This window comes from Marmota flaviventris, chromosome 12 (assembly GCF_047511675.1).
Source record: "Marmota flaviventris isolate mMarFla1 chromosome 12, mMarFla1.hap1, whole genome shotgun sequence".
NCBI classification, from domain to species: domain Eukaryota; kingdom Metazoa; phylum Chordata; class Mammalia; order Rodentia; family Sciuridae; genus Marmota; species Marmota flaviventris.
In genome coordinates this window covers 101,581,262-101,602,572 of record NC_092509.1, presented here as the reverse complement: position 1 = coordinate 101,602,572, position 21,311 = coordinate 101,581,262, and the positions used below count along the sequence as shown (strand labels likewise).

The 21,311-nt window shown below is 44.1% G+C and overlaps 1 protein-coding gene across 2 annotated transcripts in view; it reads left to right on the top strand.

Moving 5' to 3' along the window:
- Tnn (tenascin N) overlaps positions 1–21,311 on the top strand; it is a 73,368-nt gene that overhangs the window by 17,558 nt on the left and 34,499 nt on the right. Inside the window, exons 5-9 of one of the 2 annotated variants that reach the window (XM_071600289.1) lie at positions 10,313–10,576; positions 13,523–13,786; positions 14,764–15,027; positions 16,064–16,327; positions 19,152–19,415. In XM_071600289.1, the coding sequence (XP_071456390.1) occupies positions 10,313–10,576; positions 13,523–13,786; positions 14,764–15,027; positions 16,064–16,327; positions 19,152–19,415 (1,320 nt within the window). The remainder of the gene's footprint in view (positions 1–10,312; positions 10,577–13,522; positions 13,787–14,763; positions 15,028–16,063; positions 16,328–19,151; positions 19,416–21,311) is intronic. The other variant, XM_071600290.1, reaches the window with a different exon arrangement.

Genomic DNA, 21,311 nt, shown 5'->3' with positions numbered 1-21,311 from the left:
AGACCACCAAGTGACCACTCATGCAATTGGCAGAAGGGGATTTATTGATCTAGCATGCTAGGGCTCCGTGCCCACTCAAGAAGGGAGAACAGCCCAGAGCCCCGAGCAGGGGCTGAGCACTGCTTAAGTACACTTTTTTGGGGAGGGCGGGGATTTTACATACATCACAGTCTCCTTTAACAAATTATCATACACCGCGGGAAAATCAAACAATAATTCTAAGACATGATTAGTTCATTCATTGGCGGGAACAGGTCAGGCGGGGGTGATAGGTCAGTTCTAAAGCGGGGTACACATTTAAACTGATTGGTCTAGGCCCTGCAATGTCTACGTGCAAGACCACACAGAGCCCTTAAGTTATTAAACAACCAAGCAGTCAGGGGAAATATTTACTGGGCTGTTCCAAGCATTGTCTTAACAGCTACAGGAATTTCAGGTTTTGCATGTAACATAGGAACTTAACAATACCTAGTCCTTTACATTTTAACTCAGGCCTTGCAGCTTAGAAACTTTACAATGCCCGGTCTTTTACCCTTTAACTTTTACACTTTAACTTCAATTTCTTTTACCCTTACAGTTCTTTCCAACCTAGTCTCGAAGTAGCTAGTTGGGATGGTGAGAATTGGTGGGAGATGAGGCAAGGATTGAATTCACTATTTTAATTGTTTAACAGATTGTGTATCTAAAGTATGAAAGAGTTATAGTTGAGTGATTTTAAAGGATAAGATATAATCTAATTTATAAACTAGACAACATAGACTCTGTAGCCTGCCTGAATCGTGGACTAGTGAAACGTTATAGTGAGTTGGAAAATGACAAAGACTTCCTTGTTTCTTTCTCTGTAGCTTTGAATTCACTGAGAATTTACTCAGTGCCGGGCATTATACTCACGAAGCACTTTTCATGAATTATCTCATTTAGTTCTCAGCGATTATATGTTGTAGGGACTAATATGATTTCTATGTCATATGCATAATCAAACTAAGACGCAGAGAAGTTAAGCTCAGGAATCACCTAGCCAGGAAATGACAGAGCTGGGATTTGTATGTGGTTTGTGCAAATCTAAGCCTTTGGGCTTAGCCACAAAGGTGAAGTGTTTCCCAGTTTGATGATTCTATAAGAGATGAACACATTCTCCTCTCTTACAGAGTCAACAGAACACAGAATACCTAACCTAGGGTCACCGAACTGTGTGTGGGGACTTTTCCTCATATACCCAGAAGTTCTCCACCAGATACCAATGGAGTGTCCTGTAATTCAATTCAAGTCAGACACTCTACCTGGAGATAGTGTCAGATCCCACAGACTAAGGGCTCAGTCTCCCAAGACCCTTCTTGCTTCAGATGCTAGACACATCCTAGGTTGTGATCTGTATTTACAACAACCAACAGTGAGTTGAGGTTCCTAGGACTCTTTCCTTGGGTTCTATTAATTTGCTAGAGTAGCTCACAGAACTCAGGGAAACACTATACTTACGCTTACTTATTTATTGTAAAGACTATTTATTGCACAGGATACAGGAAAAACAGCCAGATGGAAGAGATGCACAGGGCAAGGTCTGGGGGAAGGGAATGGAGATTCCACACCCTTTCTGAGCCCACTACCCTCCTGAAACTGCCATGTGTTCAGTAACCAGGGTGCTCTAGGAACCCTGCCCTTTGGGTTTTCAAGGGGGCCTCATGTGGTAGGCATGACTGTTTAAATCACTGGCCTCTGGTGATACCTCAACCATTTACCCCTTTTCCCCACACCAGTCTTGATGAGGGGAGTGGTACTGAAAGTGCAGCCAGCCTGTGTCCTGCGGCTGTACAGGAGCTTCCAGTCATTTTTATCTCATTAGCATACAAAAAACTACTAATCACTTTGGAAAGTCCAAATGTTTTAGGAGCTGTGTGCCAGGAAAAGGGACAAAAACCAAATATGTATTTCTTATTATAAATGATTGTTATGAGCTGTGCTATCCATTAATGCACACCAGACACATCCGCGTCTTTCCACAATGTCGAAACAATAAATTCACAAGCCACACAACTTTCATCAGCTGCGATCCACTGAGTGCCCATGGTTCACTGGTGTCATGACTATGGCAATAGCTAGCTCTTTTATCCTATTCCAATCTTAATTGTTAATGTCTGTACCAAGTGAGTCACGCATCGCCGTCTGCACAATGATACTCGGGTTACAGATGGCGAAGAAGGGTTGTCGGCGAGGGCTGTGGGTTTAAGAGGCAGAACTGAAAGCAGAGGCAGAGGGCTGGTATAGTTGTGAGAGTGGCTACAGGTGATGGGATGAGGGGGAACCCAGCCAAAGAACTTGTTGGAGGTGTGGAACTTGTAACAGGACTGGGTCCTTCAAAGTGAGGGGCCAGACGGCAGGCAGTTTCTAAGGGGGCTGAGTCAAGCAGGGAGCTGGAGAGAGTCTGGAGTTAGTCACTTGTTGACCTTGTAACACCTGGTGGTCTGACAGCTGATGGCTTGGTGTGCACTGCCCTCTACCACCATCCCAGATGCCTCTCCTTTATGTATTTCAGGTGAGGGTGGGGTGCATAGTTGGGTGGTCTGGTATGCCAGATAAGCTCACATGCCTGGTTTTCCTGGTATGGGTTTGATACACCCAGGAATCCATGTGCCTTTGATTTCTTTCATGAGGTCGTCATTTTTTTGTGTGTGTGGCGGGGGTGGGGGTGGGGGTGGTACTGAGGGAAGGCCATATTCTAAGCCCTATTTTGTATTTTATTTAGAGGGAGGGTCTTACTGAGTGGCTTAGCACCTCACTGTTTCTGGCTTTGAACTTGTGATCCTCCTGCCTCTGCCCCCCGAGCCGCTGGATTACAGGCATGCGCCACCACACCCGGCCACAGGTGGTCATTTTTATCAGCACAATTGATAGTTTGTGCCTTATTATTGTACCGAGCTATTGGGAGTTATTCTTTCCTGTAAGTTCTGTACACCCAACATCTGATGGTTATCTCTTTGCTCAATCAAGTGGTTAAGTCATTCCGTTTGAGCACTTGCATTCAAAATGGAGTATCTCAGGGCTTCCCGCTGCTTTACAACACAGAGTGACTCAGGGCAGGGCACAGCCTGCCCTCCATGGTCACAGCACCACACCTCCGTCCTCCTTTTCCTTTACTGATGGTTAGTTTTCATACTGTGTACTCCTTAGCTACAAAAATTTCTGTACTCTTCGTTGCCTTGGGAGAAGGTCTAGTCCTTTTATCTTGGCTTCTGTGGACCTTTGTCCTCATTATTTCCAGCAGAAAGCCTTCCCATAGCCAGACCCTTGTTGGGTTTTCCCAGCAGAGAAGCCTCATCTATATACTGCATTTGTTTATGTTGTAACCCCATCTTAGAAAACGCTCTACCTTCATCCCTGTCAACGAATTCAATTCAACAAATATTTATTGTAGGATAGAATTGGGCAAAAAATGACATAGTCCTTTAGAAACTAATAAAGATGACATGTCATCATACCTATACTCATAGCAATATCACTTATCCTTCCAGGTTCCACTCAAACCTCTGCTTCTGGACTGAAGATTTTCATGACAACATTAAATGTAGGCCATTCTGCCTCTGAGTTCCTAGAGCATTTAATCACATGTGGCCTTGAATTCTCGTTAATCTTTAAGTATGCTATTCCAGCTAGAATATTAGCACCCAGGAAGTGTTTTTATTACCAATTATATCCTAAAAGCAGGATGGAATGTTTTATTGGACTGAAAAAATCTGTGTTGTGTGTTCTCTAATATAAAAAAGAAAAGTTCTTGTAACTTCTAAGGTCAGGAAACACCCTCGATCCTAGCTAGACTACTAATTAATTTAAGAGAAAAAGGAAACTGCTTTCTCCAAACATTTTGCCTCTCATGAGATGGAAAAAGGCACTGGAATTTAAGAATAGTATAAGCATATACAAGGAGGAAAGGACACAGTTCAGGTATTTTCCACTTAACAAGTCACCCAGTGGAACTTGTTAAACCAAAACTCTTGAGACCAAAGGATTTCTAAATAAAAGCGTTTATTGAGTTGTTACAGCTGCTGGCCAGAAAGGACCAGGTCTTTGGACAAAATCCTGCAGCTACCAGCAGCAGGGTGAAGTAGCAATTGGAAATATATCTGTAGCACCTACAGCCAAGAGTAATTTTACAAAATGTAGGGAAGAAGAGCACAAGTTGTTTGCTTTGAACCCACAATGCCTGCTGATCAAAGGGGTGAATTATGCAAGGTGGGAGGGCTTGGAATAGGAGGGGAGTCTGCAAGCGGGGTACTGGTAGTTTCCACATTGGTTGGAGTTAACAGTTTGGAAAATTTATAAGTGAACAGTGAAATGTCCCTGGGCAGTAATGGGACTTAAGTCAAGATTTCAATATATTCTCAGTAATGTGAAAAATCTCCTTGTGTGAATTTCACCCACAGCTGTTAATTGGTTAATTTCCCATAGCTCTTTTGACCATCCTCTGGACTTCTAATTATGTAGAGGACATCTCTGAGTTTTTCTTTTATCAAACGAATATCACAAAAAGGGACAGAGTTGACAGAAAATCCTCTCCCTATTAACATACTTTATGTGCAGAGAGAACCTTCTGGGAAGGTGTAGCTTTAGGTGGGCTGGCTTCCAGAGCAGCAAGCACAACCAGGCCAGTGACCTTAGAGGACTGTCCCTGTTTTTCTCCATCAGCCCCACAGCACACTTCACATGGAAGACAAGAAAGGCAGACAATTAACACAGAGGTGGTTGCCATTTTTTTTTTTCATCTTCAGTTTCTGCATCTGTAAAATGAAGGGTAGGACTAAACCAATTTAAAGTCTTTTTTATGTCATGGTTATTCTTTTGATGATTTCTGTGATGCCTGCCTCCTTATAGTGAGCATGAAACAAAGCACGCTTGCTTTGTTCTGATTTCACAAGCTCCCAGGCACAGCGGAACCTGTTGTCTACGTATTCACTTGTTAAAAGTTTTCTCAGAACTTTCTCCTTTAGATGCAATGAAATAGCAGTTTTGCTTCCCTTACTGTTTCACTTTTCACTCATTTCTAATGTTCCATTTGCATTGGCCTCCCCGCTTGATACTTTCTTTCCCAGACTCCTTCAGCGTTCCAAGATGAGCTCCTGTCCACTTTAGAACTCCTGTCTCTCACATAGCCACCCAGTGCAAACACCAGAGGCTGAAATATATTGACCGTCTCTTTCACTGGAGTGACTGCTCTATTATGATGGCTTCTGCATCTGTGAGGCTTCATGAGTATTATTTCTGGTCCTTATAATAGTATTGCAAAGTATTATTATTCCCGTCTTACTGATGGGAAAACTGAAGCCTATGTAGTTTTGGAGACTCAGGGTGAGCTAGTGAACAGCTGATCTGCCCCTGAACTCAGAGTCCCTAAAGACCAAGGTTGGTAAACTTTTCAGAAGCAAAGTTAGAGGGGAGCAGGAAAAGGAGTTGATCTTTCTGAGCACATTTTTCTATGAATAGTGCCTTTTGAATGATTTTTGTTGACACAATGAAAAGCCAGTCACAGAGGCCTTGAGCACAGGGAATGGCATACCTAGGTACTGTAGTCCAACTTTTCATAAATTCACCTTCAAATCAATGGTATAGGTCCTGGTCCTCTTCTCTGCCCCCAAACCTATATCCATAGATTTTACATTCTGGCTCTGCCCTTCCCTGCAACACAGCTGGGAGAGTCACAGGTGGCCACCATGAACAGGGAAACTGCTTTCTAGGTCTGTGGCTGTGTGAGCACTGGACATGTGCTATTGAGCATTTCAGCATAGGCCTAGGACAGCCAGTCCTTCCCAACTCCGTGAGAATCTTGTTATAAAGTAAACTTTCCTTATGAGAATGGGGCTACCAATTAGCCTGCCTCTTCTGTATATTCTGTATATTCAGTTATTAGGTCCCTTTGAGCTGGGGCTCTCTTTTATTCTAACTTACACATGCACTCAAAGGTGAGTCACCTATCAAGTCTTGTCAGTCTTGCCTTAAATCTTTCTGGCCTTAAACAACCTTGAGAAAGGTCTGCAGGGTGCTAGTGTCCAGCAGGGGAGATGTTGCAGCCTGAGAAGGAAGGTGGGGCTGTGGTTCCAATACTCTGTCTTGTAGTTGAGGCAGCAGCTGTGACTCATTGATGATTTGGCCAGCTGGGACAGCTACTGGGAGACTTTGTTGCATGGAATCACCGTTTAATAACCCCCACATTCTTTCTTAGCAGATAGGGAGGCTTTGGTCTTGCAGCCTGCTGGCTTCTTCTAGCAATGTGGTGTGTTGTGAGGGGGGGGGGGCATCTCAGAGGTCTTTTTCCTATTCCTGTACCTCAGCATCTGATTATCATCCTGAGAATGGCCAAAGAGAACAACGTTGTGAAGAGCCTTCTTCTGGCTTAATTGTTAGGGAACTGAGAGAAAGGAAGTAGAAGTGGGCAGAGAGCCCTGAGTTCTAGCCTGGCTCTGCCTCCTACTGGCTACGTGAGCTTGGGAAGTTTCAGCTCCTCTCTGGGTTAAACTTCCAGGTCTCCTATAACCCAGCATGATTTGATGCTGTTTACATTTCCTACTTTTCATAGCCAAGGGTCTTTTTTTGGGGGGCTCTACTGCATCTCTTGAGGGCTCTGGGACCATTGAGGGAATGGGGCTCCAGGGCTGGTTGCTGCCTGTGGGGATGTGGTAGATCTCTCATCACCCACAGGCAGCCCCGACCCCACCAAGCCATGGGCCTATGCTATGGGCCTGGGCAGTGTGGAAGGAGCACTGATCAGAGGCAGGGAGAGGAGGTGGAAGCCACTGCTGGGACCCTGGGGTGTGTGGATGTGGGTCACTTTGGAGAGGGTGAGGGCCACGGACTTCAAGGGTGTTCTCATTTTGGGTGGGCACTCAACCACTAAGCCATATCCCCAGCCCTATTTTGTATTTAATTTAGAGACAGGGTCTCACTGATCTGCTAAGCTGAGGCTGGCTTTGAACTCGTGATTCTCCTGTCTCAGCCTCTCATGCCACTGGGATTACAAGCGTGCATCACAGTGCCTGGCTCAGGGTATTCTTGCACTCTTCTTCCTCCTCCCTTACTTTTCCATTCTCAGTTCACTGCTAATTTCCCAGACTGAGATTTCACCTTTGGAGGGTGCTTATCCCTTCCCTAGCATGTGCAGAACTATTTATTGTATAGAAAGAGGCAACAGGGCTGGGAGAGTCCTCTACTATTTGCATGCTTCCTCCTGAACACCTCTTAGAGCCTGCTCTAGCCTCCTAAGACCTGGACATGGCCCCCTGGGCATCAGTGCCAATTGCCCAATCTCATTCCATGAGGTCTGCTCTGCCAATGAGGTATGCCCAGAGCCTGTTTCCCAGAGGCAAAAGGCCAAGACTATTTTCTCTCCTTAGTTTTCTCTTCAAATTATGATTTACTACTGCTGCTAGATTTTAGATATTACTAACCTTTCAGATCACACTTTGTTTTGTTTATGATTTATTATTAGTAGTGGTTCCATGAGAATAGACTTATGATAATGCTGCATGAGTTATAATGGTATAAAGTGGGAATGCATGGTCTGATAGAATTGGATTCAAATACCACTTAATACGTCTCCAAGCAACCGTTGGTCCCATCCCTCTTTCTACTTCCTACTGTGAACCTTTCCCTCCCCACTGCTGTAAATGGTCACTCCATTCTGCATATTGCTCAGGCCCCAAACCAACAAGTCATTCATTGTTCCCCACATCAATTCTGTCGGCAGATTCTGGCAGCTTTACCTTTGCAAACTCCCAAGCTGTCCTTTTTTTCATGACCTTTGTCACTGCGGCAGTTGTCTGAACACCTGCCATCTTGCACACAAACGGTTAGTATAGCCTCCAGGTGGCGTCCACTCAACTTGCTATGGTCTGTACTCTTATCAGTAACTAGAAGAATCTTTTAGTAACAGAAGTCAGATCATATCATTCTTCTTTGCAAAACCCCAATCTCATCTCAAAAATCTCATCTCACTCAGTAAGCCAAAGTCATTATAATGGCCTTCACGGCTGTCCACAGTCCACTCTTCCCCTCGCCTCACCGACCTTACCTCAGGCCACTTACTCTGTCCAATACCTGGTCCTCCTTGCTGTTCCCTGAACACAGGAAGCAGGGTCTATCAACTTATTGTTCCTACCTGGTAGTAAGTTCCCCCAGGATGTTTACGACTGGCTGCCTCATTTCATTTAGGTCTTTGTTCAAATGTGACCTTGTCAGTGAGAGAGATCTTCCCTGATTTCCTTGTCTAAAATCATGAAGACAATTTGTTCATCATTTTCTTTCTTCCTTTTTGGTGCCAGAGGTTGAAGCCAGGGCCTTGCACACCCTGAGCACTTGCTCTGCCACTCAGCTATATCCCTCATCCGTGTTCCTTATCCTGTGGTCCCTTTACCTTGCCTTGTTTGAATTCATAATGCTGTACTACTTGCTTGTTGCCTATCTCTTCCCGAGAGAGTGTACACTCATAAGACAGTCTAAATCTTGTTCATTGCTTGTATTAGTTCCCAAAGGCTTCTGGAACAACCTACCAAAACCTGGGTGGCTTAAAACAATAGAGATTTTTGTCTCTAGTTATGGAGACTAGGAGTCTGAAATCAAGGTGTCCCCAGGACAATGCTTACTCTGATGGTTGGAGAGGGGAACCCTCCTTTATCTTCTAGCCTCTGATGTTTATCGACAATGATTTTTCTGTGACTTATAGAAATATCCCTCAAGTCCTATGGAATTGGCTCCACCCTAATAACCTCATTTTAACTTGATTATCTCTGGAAAAACTCTATTTCTAACTAAGGTCATATTCTGAGGTCCTGGGGGATAGCACATCAATATATTTTGGGGAGTAGGGCTGGGGGAAGGGCACAGTTCCATCTGATGAATCCCTAGCTTCGAGGAAGCATTCAATGACTTTGTGGAATGAGTCTGACTACTAGCTGAGTGATCTTAAACAAGTTATCTAACCTTTCTGAGCCAGGCATGTACTTAGTGCTGTAAGAGCAGTAGCTTTTATTCATTTTCCATGGGATAATCTGATAAATGCCTTGTATTTCTACCATGAGATTTGATAAAGTAATATATAAAAAGCACCTGGCACTTAGTACGCACTCAGTAAATGGCAGTTGACTTACTAAATGAAATCTGCACTGCTTCTGGTGATGGAACCTGTTTCATCTCTACACACAAATGAAACATTGCCCTTGTACTTGAGAAAGATATATTATAGCTAATAGTAAAAAATGAGACTATGTGAAGTTGTAACTTCTCTCTGGAGACTCTTTGGCCAAGAGATTAAAAGTAGCTTGGGAGGAAGGAAAAATGCTTAGGTGTCTGAGAGTAAGAGCTGTTTTGTTTACTTACCCCCAAGATGCCAAAGTGCATTTGGGGGAGTTCTGGTGACATGCCTCAGATTTGCTCTGTGCAGCATCTTTATCAGGGACCTTGATGATGTGCTCAGATGGCTTACTTATAAATTTCTCCAATGACAAGAAGCTGGACAGGAAAGTAGCTATATTGGACAAAAGACTAAATTATAAATGGAATCTATAAGATAATAAGGGTCAATGTTGGGTTCAGGAAATGTATTACATGCAAAAAATGAGAATGGTGTGGCTTAACATGGAGCCTATTGATTTAAAAAAAATTTTTTTAGTTGTAGATGGACACAGTACCTTTATTTACTTATGTTTATGTGGTGCTGAGGATCAAACCCAGTGCCTCACATGTGCTAGGCAAGTGCTCTACCACTGAGCCCCAGCCCCAGGCCATTATTGATTTTTGATGTGCATCAGAGTCATTTGAGAGTTTTGTATATTGACTTTTAAAACTAGAATGCCAAGGCTTATCTGAGATCTTCTGAAATGAAATCTCTGGTGGTGGTACTTAGGAGGCACCCAGTGTTTACAATGATCGAGAGCCCTTGAGTTAGTGAGAAAGATTAGAGATTTTCTAAGGCCACCAGCTCAGGACGTGTTATTGGGAAGCACATATGTGTTGAAGACATGGGCTGCATCTTGTCTGGGTTGGTCCTTTTTGAATATAAACTTGATACCAGCAGAGATTTCTGATTCATTTATTGATGACTTCCACTGATTACATTCCCTGGCACTTAATGGATGTGCAATGAATTGTGGAACAAATGAACTCAGCTTAAAGCAGAGACCAGTGTCCACCTGTCACTGATGATGGAGAGACCCTCTTGCATGGTGTAGACTACAGAATGAGGTCACCCAGATTAACTAGATCTTAAAGCATCTGTGATCTTGGCCAGCCAAATGGGTTTTCTAATGTTTCTTTCTCATGCATTTTTATGAAGAAATTGATGGTCCAAGGAATGTGGTCACTGATCAAGTGACAGAAGACACAGCAGTTGTCTCCTGGGACCCTGTGAAGGCTGACATAGACAAGTACGTGGTTCGCTACATTTCCCCTGAGGGGGAGACCAAGGAGACAGCAGTACCCAAGCACCAGAGCAGCACTGTCCTGACTGGCCTGAAGCCGGGGGAGGCATACCAGGTGTATGTGTGGGCCGAGAGGGGCAACCAGGGCAGCAAGAAGGCCGACACCAAAGCCCTCACAGGTATGGAAGGCTGGGGAATGGCATGACTCCCCAGAGCAAGGGGAGGGTTCATGTTTGAATTAGGAGGTTGTTGCCACTTGGCATCAACTCTTTCATTAGCAGGGTAGAGGAAACTTGCAAAAGCAATTTTGAGTTTCATAATTAGAGAAATTTTTCCTTTTTAATTTTAAACTGAGAAGACCAGACTTTTATTTGATGCAGAAGATCATTTATTTGGGCTGGAATTCTGTGTGCAACTCTCTCAAGAGGGTACCTTTTTCGTAATTTTCTTTTTTTTTTAAATGTGAAAATTAAAGTGTTGGACTGACAGGAAATTTGGACACTTATCTCAGTTTGCAGTGACTGTGTGGGCAGTCTGCATATAGTCTGGAGCTCTCTTGCAAACCATGGAAATGGAAATGGTTTGCATCCTGAGTCAACATTCCCCAAATGTGCCGATTCTGCCTTTAAACTGTAGGAACATAAGCATTGCCATTCTTCATCTGCTCATCCTGCTCAGCTTGGGCCTGCAGGTGTACTGAGACAGAGCGTGGCCATTCCGTCTGGCTACACCCTCCTCTAGTCCCTCCCGGGATTCAGAGCAGCCTGACTGTGGTGCTCTCTTGAGGTTCCAAAACACTCGACAGGACATCATGGGAAAAGGATTTGCTTATCGTGTGGGCCCTGTTCTGGGCAGTCGCTGAGCTGACTTTCAGAGAAGCAGGTACAAGTTAGGAGTATGGTTTTAGAGTGCAGCTGTCCAGATTTTAATCTCAGCTCTGCCATTTGCTAGCCAAGTAGCTTTGGGCAAATTATTTCACCTCTATTCCTCAGTTTCTTATCAGTAAAATGGTGCAAGAGAGTCTGCATCAGAGGTCGTTGGGAGGATTACATGAATTACTTCATGTAAAATACCTGACATTTGGCAAGTGCTATGTAAATAACAGCAATAGTTATTTCTTAGAATTAATCAGCTTTTGGCCTTGGAATGTTTTGTGGTGCACAGCCTGCTGAATGGATGCTAGTGGGCCTCTGAGAGCCCCCTTCTTCTCCAGGGAGGAGAGAAGTGGACAGTAAAGACTGCAAGTTCTAAATCTGGTGAAAGTCAGGATCATCAGACTTTCTGTAAAGGATCAGATATAAATGTCTTTGGCTTTAGAGACACAGTTTCTGTGCAGCTACTCAGCTCTGCTGAGGAATGTGAAGACAGCCACAGACAACAACTGTGTTTCAGTGAGACTTTATAAAGATGCGCAGTGGGTCAGATTTGGCCTATGGGCTGTAGATTGCTGCCTCCTTGTCTGTTTACTCATTTGAGTAAACTCACTCAGATTTTGAACATTGTACAAAGAAAGCATGTGGATCAGCTCTTTTAAGAAAATGGAGGGTGGACAAGAGAAGAAACTCCTCTTTCCTCAGGTGGGGTGGTGTTAGTAAGCACCCCACAGTTGGGGATCCGCTGGAGTGTGACATTGCTGCTGGGTGGGGGGCATCAGGCATGGAGCTGGGCTCTGGGGGAGCCATGATAAAGGAACTGACTCACGCCTGGGAGTTGTTCACAAGTGAACAGCTAGAGGGCATTGCAGCCCGGGTTATCACCAGCGGGGTCACAGAGAAACCCCGGCAGACTCTAGAGTAGAGAAGACAAGTGAAAAAGATCAAATACCCTGAGTTAGGTTCTAGAGGAAACACACAGCCCTGGAACTGTGGCGACCTATAAAAAGGATATCAACCACAGCCCAGGGTGGGATAGGGGTCATAGCAGGCTGTTGAAGGAGGTGACGACTGAACACAGCTTGGAAGGGCTGGTGGCAGTTAGAGGTGACAGCAGTGTGCTAAGAAGCTTCAGGTCAGGTAATCTCAGGGCTTGTGAAGGGGGCAGGTCTGTGAGGGGCTGCGTTGTGAAGAAGGCAGGAGTGGTAAAGCCAGCTCAGAGTCCCAGGAGCTAAGTCATCTGTCCTTACATGACAGCTGCCTGTGCTGCAGTCTGAACTCTGGTCCTTAAGGCCAGTCATGTTCCTTGGCCATGTACTCCCCTGAGCCAGTGTGCTAGGCTTGGCAAGTGCTGCCAGGCAGGTGTGAAATGCATTTGCTATCCCAGAGAGCCCAGCCTTTTGAGGAACTGTTGTTTAAACATGAAAATAAAGGCATCCTTTCTAACCATATAACAGTTACTTTGATTTTTAACTCTCTCTAGGGGTTTACATTTAGAGGAGAATGTGGTATTTCACATATAGTATTTACTATGCAATAGCTCCTATAGAATTCATCCCTGTCTGTGAGGTAGGCACTGACACTTCCCTCTTCCTAGAGGTTAGGTCACATAGAAACCCGGGAAGCTCCTACAAGTAAGAGTACTTTTATTAGCCCAGGCCTCAAATACCATCCCTTTAAAACTCTTCCGGTTCCTGGACACAGACATGCTGTTTAGATGGAAAGAACTAACAGCTCCTACATCCAGGATATTTTTCTTCCCCCAAACAAATGCAGAGAGTTATTGAAGTTATTGCTTACAAGAAGTTAGGAATAGGGGAGGGGTTGTGGCTTAGGGGTAGAGCGCTTGCCTAGCATGTGCGAGGCCCTGGGTTTGATCCTCAACACCACATAAAAATGAAACAATAAAATCAAAGGTATTGTGTACAACTAAAAGAAAGATATATATAAAGTTAGGAATAGAAAGAGTGTGCTATGTTAATACAGGGTAGAGGAGAAATCTGTATATGAAGACCAATTCTTTTCATCAAAAAGCAATTTATGGGGAAAGTGTATAGCACTGATCTGTATGTTGCTACTGTGCTTATTAAATGTGGGATCTCCGACTGCTTCCTTGCTTAAATCCTCCAACTCACTCAATTATTGGCATATAGCAGACTCTGAAGGTTACCGAGGTCCTCTTTTTGCCTGTGAATGTGCTGGCTTTTCAGGAACTAGAGGGTGGTAAAGTCTGCCTTCTTTTATATCTTAAAGAAATTGATGGCCCAGCTAACCTGGTGACTGACCGGGTGACGGAGAATACAATCACTGTCTCCTGGGACCCTGTGCAGGCTGCCATTGATAGGTATGTGGTAAACTACACCTCAGCTGATGGAGAGACCAGGGAGGTTCCAGTGGCCAAGGAGCAGAGCAGCACCGTCCTGAAGGGCCTGAGGCCAGGTGTGGAGTATAAAGTCTATGTGTGGGCCCAGAAGGGGGACCGGGAGAGCAAGAAGGCCGACACTAAGGCCCCAACAGGTGAGTAGAGAAAAATGGCCCATTGGAATTGGATTCCGTACTTGTGGATTTGAGTGTGCATGGAACCAGGGACGAGAGACTACAACCAGAACCCTGAACCTGTAGGACAGTGAGCTCCAGGGTTGATGTCAGTGGGCTGCTCTTCTCTGACAAGTGATGAGCTGTTCATGAAGCCACTTGGTCAGGAGAAGCAAGCAGTAAAGTTGTGTTGTAGCACTGTTTTTAGCAGACTTAGGCAGGACACATAGATATGGTTATTGCAGGGATTGTGGTAATAAATTTACAATGCTTGCTGGTGAAGTAGGCCTTTGTGAAATGATAAATTAGGTGTCCCAACGCTCAGCAGATGTTTAATTGGCAGTCTATGTGTGCATATACCACTAAAGACATTCTTCCTTCCACGTCAGGGAGCTGGACACCCAGAAGTAGCGCCAAATTTGTAATAATCCTCCCTTTGAGAACCAGAGGGCTGCCTTCTCTCTGCGCTAATGTTCATACTTCTTTTTTCAGTCCTGGGGAGTGAACCTGGAGTGTTCTACCACTAAGCTACACCCCAATCATTTTATTTTTTATTTTGAGACTGGGTCTTGCTAAATTACCCAGGCTGGCCTTGACCTTGCCATCCTTCTTCCTCTGCTTCCCTAGTAGCTGCAATTATAGGTGGGCACTACCACTACTTTCTGACTTGACTCCCACCAGAGACTCAGGGTGGGAGTCCTGTTGCCTTGTGCTAAGAGCTCTGGAAGATGAAAGTCTCGGTGTTTGGGGCTGGGGTTGTGGCTCAGTGGTAGAGCGCTTGCCTAGCATGTGCGAGGCACTGGGTTTGATCCTTGGCACCACATAAAAATGAATAAATAAAATAAAGGTATAAAAAATGTTGTATCTGTTTTAATAAAAAAAAAATCTTGGTGCTGGGGGGACCAGTGGGTGTTCCTTCCACATCAGAGCTGAGGCTTTCCCAAACATGTTCCTTCCAGACATTGACAGCCCCCAAAACTTGGTGACTGACCATGTGACAGAGAATACGGTCACTGTCTCCTGGGATCCTGTGCAGGCCACCATTGACAGGTACATAGTGAGCTACACCTCGGCTGATGGAGAGACCAGGGAGGTTCCTGTGGGGAAGGAGAAGAGCAGCACCATCCTGACGGGCCTGAGGCCAGGCATGGAGTATGCGTTTCACGTGTGGGCCCAGAAGGGGACCCAGGAGAGCAGGAAGGCCGACACCAAGGCCCCCACAGGTAACCAGCTCGCGACACGCTGTGTCACTGTCCAGCTCATGGTCTGTGCGGCTGGGCTCCTTCTCTGACCTTGGTAGACAGGGCGGCTTCATGGACTAGGGTTCAGCACGGCTTCACACTAAATGGAGTACCTCTTACTTCCTTGAATGGCTTTCAGTCTTCACAGATTGATGGTTACTGTTAATGGTCCCCCATTCTTCCCCTGCCTGTGTACCTTTCTTGTTGTTAAAAAATTAAGTGTTTCTTGGTGAGGAGTAAATATGAAGAAACACAAGTAACCGTCATGCCAAGAGAGCAAGATTTGTGCATCCTGATCCTAAACCAACTTAAAAACAAAAACAAAAACAAAAAACTTCCCACCTGTTTAAACCTTTCTATGAAGCTTGCCCTTGTTTCTGCCTTCTGGAGGAATGTTCTAAGCAGAAATAATTACTGTGTTTTTCTAGTTAAAAATAAGACAGTGTCTAGTCCCCCAAATGTCCATTGTTTGGTAATGGAAGAGTGAGTTCCTGTGAAGCAGTTCACCTTCCTGTACCGTTGGCCACTCGCACACCAGCTGCCAGCTTCTCTCTCGCTTTCTTTCTTGGACTCTGACTACTGTCCTTTCAGCTTGCTAAGTGCAAATTCTGATACATTTGTGTTTGAAAGAGAGGCCAAAGGTCAGGAGGAGAGGCCAGGGGTCAGAAGGAAGAGGGCTAAAGAATCAGAAGAGAGGAGAGGTCGGGCAGGAGCAGATGCAGGGGTCTTGGAATGTCTTGCTGGACTGTAACAATCACAGCTGATTTGGGCCTCTCAGGCGGGAAACAGAACCCAGCCCCTCTCCCTCTGGGGTGCCGCTCATTTCACTGTCCTGGGCTGCCTCCTTGAGGACCCAAGAATTCAGCTGTGCAGACAAGCTCTGAGTCCATGACACAGGAGAAGGGAAGAACTTAGAAGAAGGGAAACCATGAGGACAAGAAACTGCCCCGGCCCAGCAAAACGGGCACACTGTCTGGTGCCTGTTAGAGTGTTTATTGATCAGCCCTTTTCCTCTTAGACATTGACAGCCCCAAAAACCTGGTGACTGACCAGGTGACGGAGTACACTGCCACTGTCTCCTGGGACCCCGTGGAGGCTGACATTGACAGGTATGTGGTCCGCTACACCTCTGCTGACAGAGAGACCAAGGAGGTTCCAGTGCGGAAGGATCAGAGCAGCACCGTCCTGAAGGGCCTGAAGCCAGGTGTGGAGTACATGGTCGATGTGTGGGCCCAGAAGGGGACCCGGGAGAGCAGGAAGGCCAACACCAAGGCTCCCACAGGTAAGGGGCATCGCTCTTTGGCAATCTCACACCTTTTAGGCTAAGCCTGTGGGAGGATGTTTTTATTTATTTATTTTTATTTGTTCTTTTTAGATTTACATGACAGTAGAATGTATTTTGTCATGATATACCCACAGGGAGGATATCTTCCCATTCTTGTGTTGGTACATGATGTACATGAGTTTCGTTGGTCTTGTATTCATATGTGAACATATGAAAGTTATGTCTGATTCACTCTACTGTCTTTCCTATTCTCATGCTTACTTCCCTTCATTCCCCTTTGTCTAACCCAGTGAACTCTGTTCCATCCCCTCCGTTGTGTGTTAGCATCCACATATCAGAGAGAACATTCAGCCTTTGGGTTTTTGGGATTGCCTTATTTCACTGAGCATAATAGTCTCCAGTTCCATCTATATACTGGCAAGTACCATAATTTCATTTTATTTATAGCTGAGTAATATTTCATTGTGTATCGTACCACATTTTCTTTATCCATTCATCTGCTGAAGGGCACCAAGTTTGGTTCCCTCTTAGCTGTTGTGAGTTGAGCTGCTATAAACATTGATGTGGCTGCATCACTTCAGTATGCTGATTTTAAATCCTTTGAGTATAGACGGAGGAGTGGGATAACTGAATCAAATGGTGGTTCCATTCCAGGTTTTCTAGGAACCTTTATACTGCTTTTCAGAGTGGTTGCACCAATTTGCAGTCCCACCAACAAAGTTTGAGTGAACCTTTTTCCAGTGGGAGGATGTTTGGTTTTCCTTGTCTAATATTGGCAGAAATCAGTAACATGTAGAAGACCGGGATGGCAGACCTTTGTCATATTCTTCCCACCATCCTTCAGTGACTTTGAACACATTATCTTATAACAAAGACCGTGGATTCAGCCTCAAATTTGGGTTTCATAAAGATTAGTGGTGATTGGTCATGTCCACCCACTATACCTCCAATTGTGTATTTCCTTTCTGGTCTGTCATCAAAACACTTTCAGAAAGGTTAGAGATTTAAAGAAGACACATACTTTAGGATCTGCATGCTGGGTACCGTGGGAGATGGCTTTTGTTGTGCTCACTAGGGAACAAGGGAAGGTTATTGCTTTCTTAGTGGATAAATCCTGTTTTTGAATAGTTTTTACTAATTTGGGGATCCCACGGTTGTAATTATATGGGATAACAGTCCACAATTTTAGTGCTTTTCCAACTCTGTTTCTAATTTTTAAGAACAATCTTATTAAGATGAATTTACGTATTATAAAATTTGCTCCTTAAAAATATACAATTTCAGGGGCTGGGGCTATGGCTTAGTGGTAGAGCGATTGCCTTTGCATGGAGGCACTGGGTTCGATCCTTAGCACCACATAAAAATAAATAAACAAAATGAAGGTATTGTGTCCATCTACAACTAATATATATAGTACAATTCGACAATGTTAGTGCATTCAGAGCTGTGCAGACACCACCACAGTCTGTTTCAGCACACATCACCAAAGAGAAACCTCATATCCATTGCCAATTGCTCCCTGTCCCCAGTCTTTGCAGCCCTAGATAACAGCTGCTAACTGTTCACACATCTCCCTGCCCTGAGCATTTCATATCCAGGGTAAACATAACACCTGGCTTGTGCCCAGCTTCCTTCCTGAAGCATGGTATTTTCCAGGTTCATCCATGTTGTAGCCTGCATAGGTACTTAATTTTGTTGTGAATTAATATTTAATTGTATGGATACATACATTTTATCCATCACCAACTATTGGATATTAGAGTTGTTTCCACCTTTAGCTATTTTGAATAATGATACTATGAACATTTGTGCACAAGGTTTTATGTGTACATATGTCTTCATTTCTATCAGGTGGGAACTTTCTAGACAATTTGCTAATCCTATCCTTTAATCTTTGAGGTACTACCAAACTATTTCTGAAGTGTTTGTGTCATTTTACATTCCCACCAGCAATGATTTATGGTTGTTTGTGTGTGTGTGCGTGTGTGTGTGAGAGAGAGAGAGAGAGAGAGAGAGAGAGAGAGAGAGAGAGAGAGAGACAGACACTAGGATTGAACCCAGGGCCTTGTGCATGTTAAAAAAGTACTCTACCACTGAGTTATATCCTCAGTCCTTTTAAAAAATATTTTGACACAGGGTCAAGTTACCAAGGCTGGCCTGAACTTGTGTTCCTCCTGCCTCAGTTTCCTGAGTAGCCAGTCATACCAGGTGTGCCACTGTGCCCACCTGAGCGTTATTTGTTGAAATAGTAGAACAGAAATTTGTTGAGATAGTAGAACAGGAATCAGACTTGCCCATTTTGCATCTGAGAATGCTCAAGTATAGTGCAGTGCAGTATATCTACAGGTCACTCAGCTGATGTGATGATTCATGGTTTGATTCATAAAATATTCATGGATTATCAAGGTATAGGTATCCTCAAATCTGTTTAGTGAAAGGCCTGCATTTACAGACGAGGAATGTGAAGCACAGTCAGAGGCAGTGAGGGTCCTAGGCCATGGCTGGCTGAGGGCAGAGCTGGAGAAGACCCTTGGTCTTCTTCCTGCAGCCAGGGAGCTTCCTACCCCTCAGCTCAGCCTCAGGCTTGGACCAGAGCCCAGCCTCTCTCACTCTGGGGTGCTGCTCATTCTACTGTCCCGTGCTGCCTCCTTGAGGATTCAAGAATCCAGCTGTGCAGACAAGGTCTGTGTCTGTGACACCCCTAAAAACAAACATAGGAGAAGGGAAAACCATGAGAACAGGAAATTCCTCAGCCCAGCAAAATGGTCTCACTCTCTGGTGCCTGTTAGTAGTGTTTATTGATCAGCACTTTTCCTCTTAGACATTGACAGCCCTCAAAATCTGGTGACTGACCAGGTGACAGAGAACACTGCCACTGTCTCCTGGGACCCCGTGGAGGCTGACATTGACAGGTACGTGGTGCGCTACACCTCTGCTGACGGAGAGACCAAGGAATTTCTGGTTGGGAAGGATCAGAGCAGCACTGTCCTGACGGGCCTGAGGCCAGGGATGGAGTACGCTGTCCATGTGTGGGCCCAGAAGGGGACCCAGGAGAGCAAGAAGGCTTACACCAAATACCCCACAGGTAATGAATGCCATTCTTTGGGAACGTAACACTTGTTATGCTAAGCCTTTGGGAAGTTGAGTTTTCCTCCTCTGAAATTGGCAAAAGTCCATGATTTGTAGAAGACCTGAATGATAGACCTTTGTCATACTACTCACCTCATGCTTTAATGCTGTTTAACATGTTATCTCATTATAAGGAGCTTATCTATATTCAGTCTCATAGTTTGACTTCAGAAAGATTAATGATGATTAGTCATATTCACCTACTGTACCTCCAATTATGTGTTTCTTTTGTAGTTAACCTCAAAATACTTCTAGGAAGAGAAGAGATACAAAGAAGCCATACATGTTAGGATCTGTGAACTAGTTACATTAGGGAGATGGCTTTTGTGTTTGTCATATATAGCCTTTATAATGTTGAGATAGGTTTCTTCTATCCCTAGTTTCTTCAGTGTTTTTAGCATTTATGGGTGCTGAGTTTTGTCAAAGGCATTCTCTGTAACTATTGAGAAGACTATGTGATTTTTGTCCTTAATTATATTTATGTGGTAAATTACATTTATTGATTTGCATATATTAAACAATCCTTGCATCCCTGGGATAAAACCAACATAGTCATGATATATGATCTTAACATATTGTTAAATATGATTTGCTAATATTTAATTAAGGATTTTATCAGGGATATTGGTCTGTAGTTTTCTTTCCTTGATGTGTACTTATTTGTTTTTTTTAAAAAAATATTTGTTTTAGTTGTAGATGGACACAATACTTTCATTTTGTTTATTTATTTATTTTTTAATGTGGTGCCAGAGATCGAACCCTGTGCCTCATTCATGCTAGGCAAGCACTCTACCACTGAGCCATAATCCCGGCCCAACTTATCTGGTTTTAATAGAGTGATATTGGCTTCATAGAATGAATTTGGATGTGTTCCAAAACTCTATTTCATGGAATAATTTGAGAAAAATTGGTATTAGTCCTTCTTTTTTTAAATTTTGGGTTTTTTTTTAGTTGTTAATGGACCTTTATTTTATTAATTTATTTATACGTGGTGCTGAGAATTGAACCCAGTGCCTCACACGTGCTAGGCAAGTGCTCTACCACTGAGCCACAACCCCAGCCCCGGTGTTAGTTCTTCTTTAAATGTCTGGTAGACTTCAGCTGAAAATTCATCTGGTTCTGAGCTTTTCTTTTTTGGAAGACTTTTTATTACTGCTTCTATCTCATTGCTAGTTATTGTGTTGTAGGGACAGATGAGGCAAGGCACCGAAGATAGTAGGAAACAGTTTTATTTGGCTGCAGCCAGGTTCAGAGGGCATAGCTTTTGCTGTAATCAATTAATCCCCTGAACCCCGAGTTCAGGGAGTTTCAGAGTTTTATACCCAGCATGTAAAGGGAGGGGCTCAGAAGTTCACAGTCTGTAAAAGTTCACATAAAAGCCGCTTTTTCTTTCACTGTTTTGGGAAAGTTAACTCTTCATGGACAACACCTGAGAAGGGGAGAGCTTCTTCTTCCCTTCTTTCCTCCCCTGCCATGGAGTCCAGTTGGTAACTTATCTTAAAAATGTACACATCTCTGTGAAGCCCAGCTCAAGGCCAGAGCCTTGTTTGCACATTTCTACAAAGTACTATACTAGATATGTTCATGAAAAACTAGTAAGAGGTGTCCAGCACCTGGAGTGATGGTATCTTCTCTGCCAGTGGCCAAGTAAAACAGGGTGACATGAAAATAGGAAGTTTATCTACATTGAACTCTTTTGCAGAGACTCTTTTGCTGACAGTCCTAATATCAGCCACTGTGAAGATTTCTGGAGAAGCCCAGTTAAAGACTTTTCAGCGGAAAAAGCGGGTGCCACTTCAATTGGTCTTTTTACGTTTTCTGTGTCCTCTTGATTCAGTTTTGGCAGTTCATA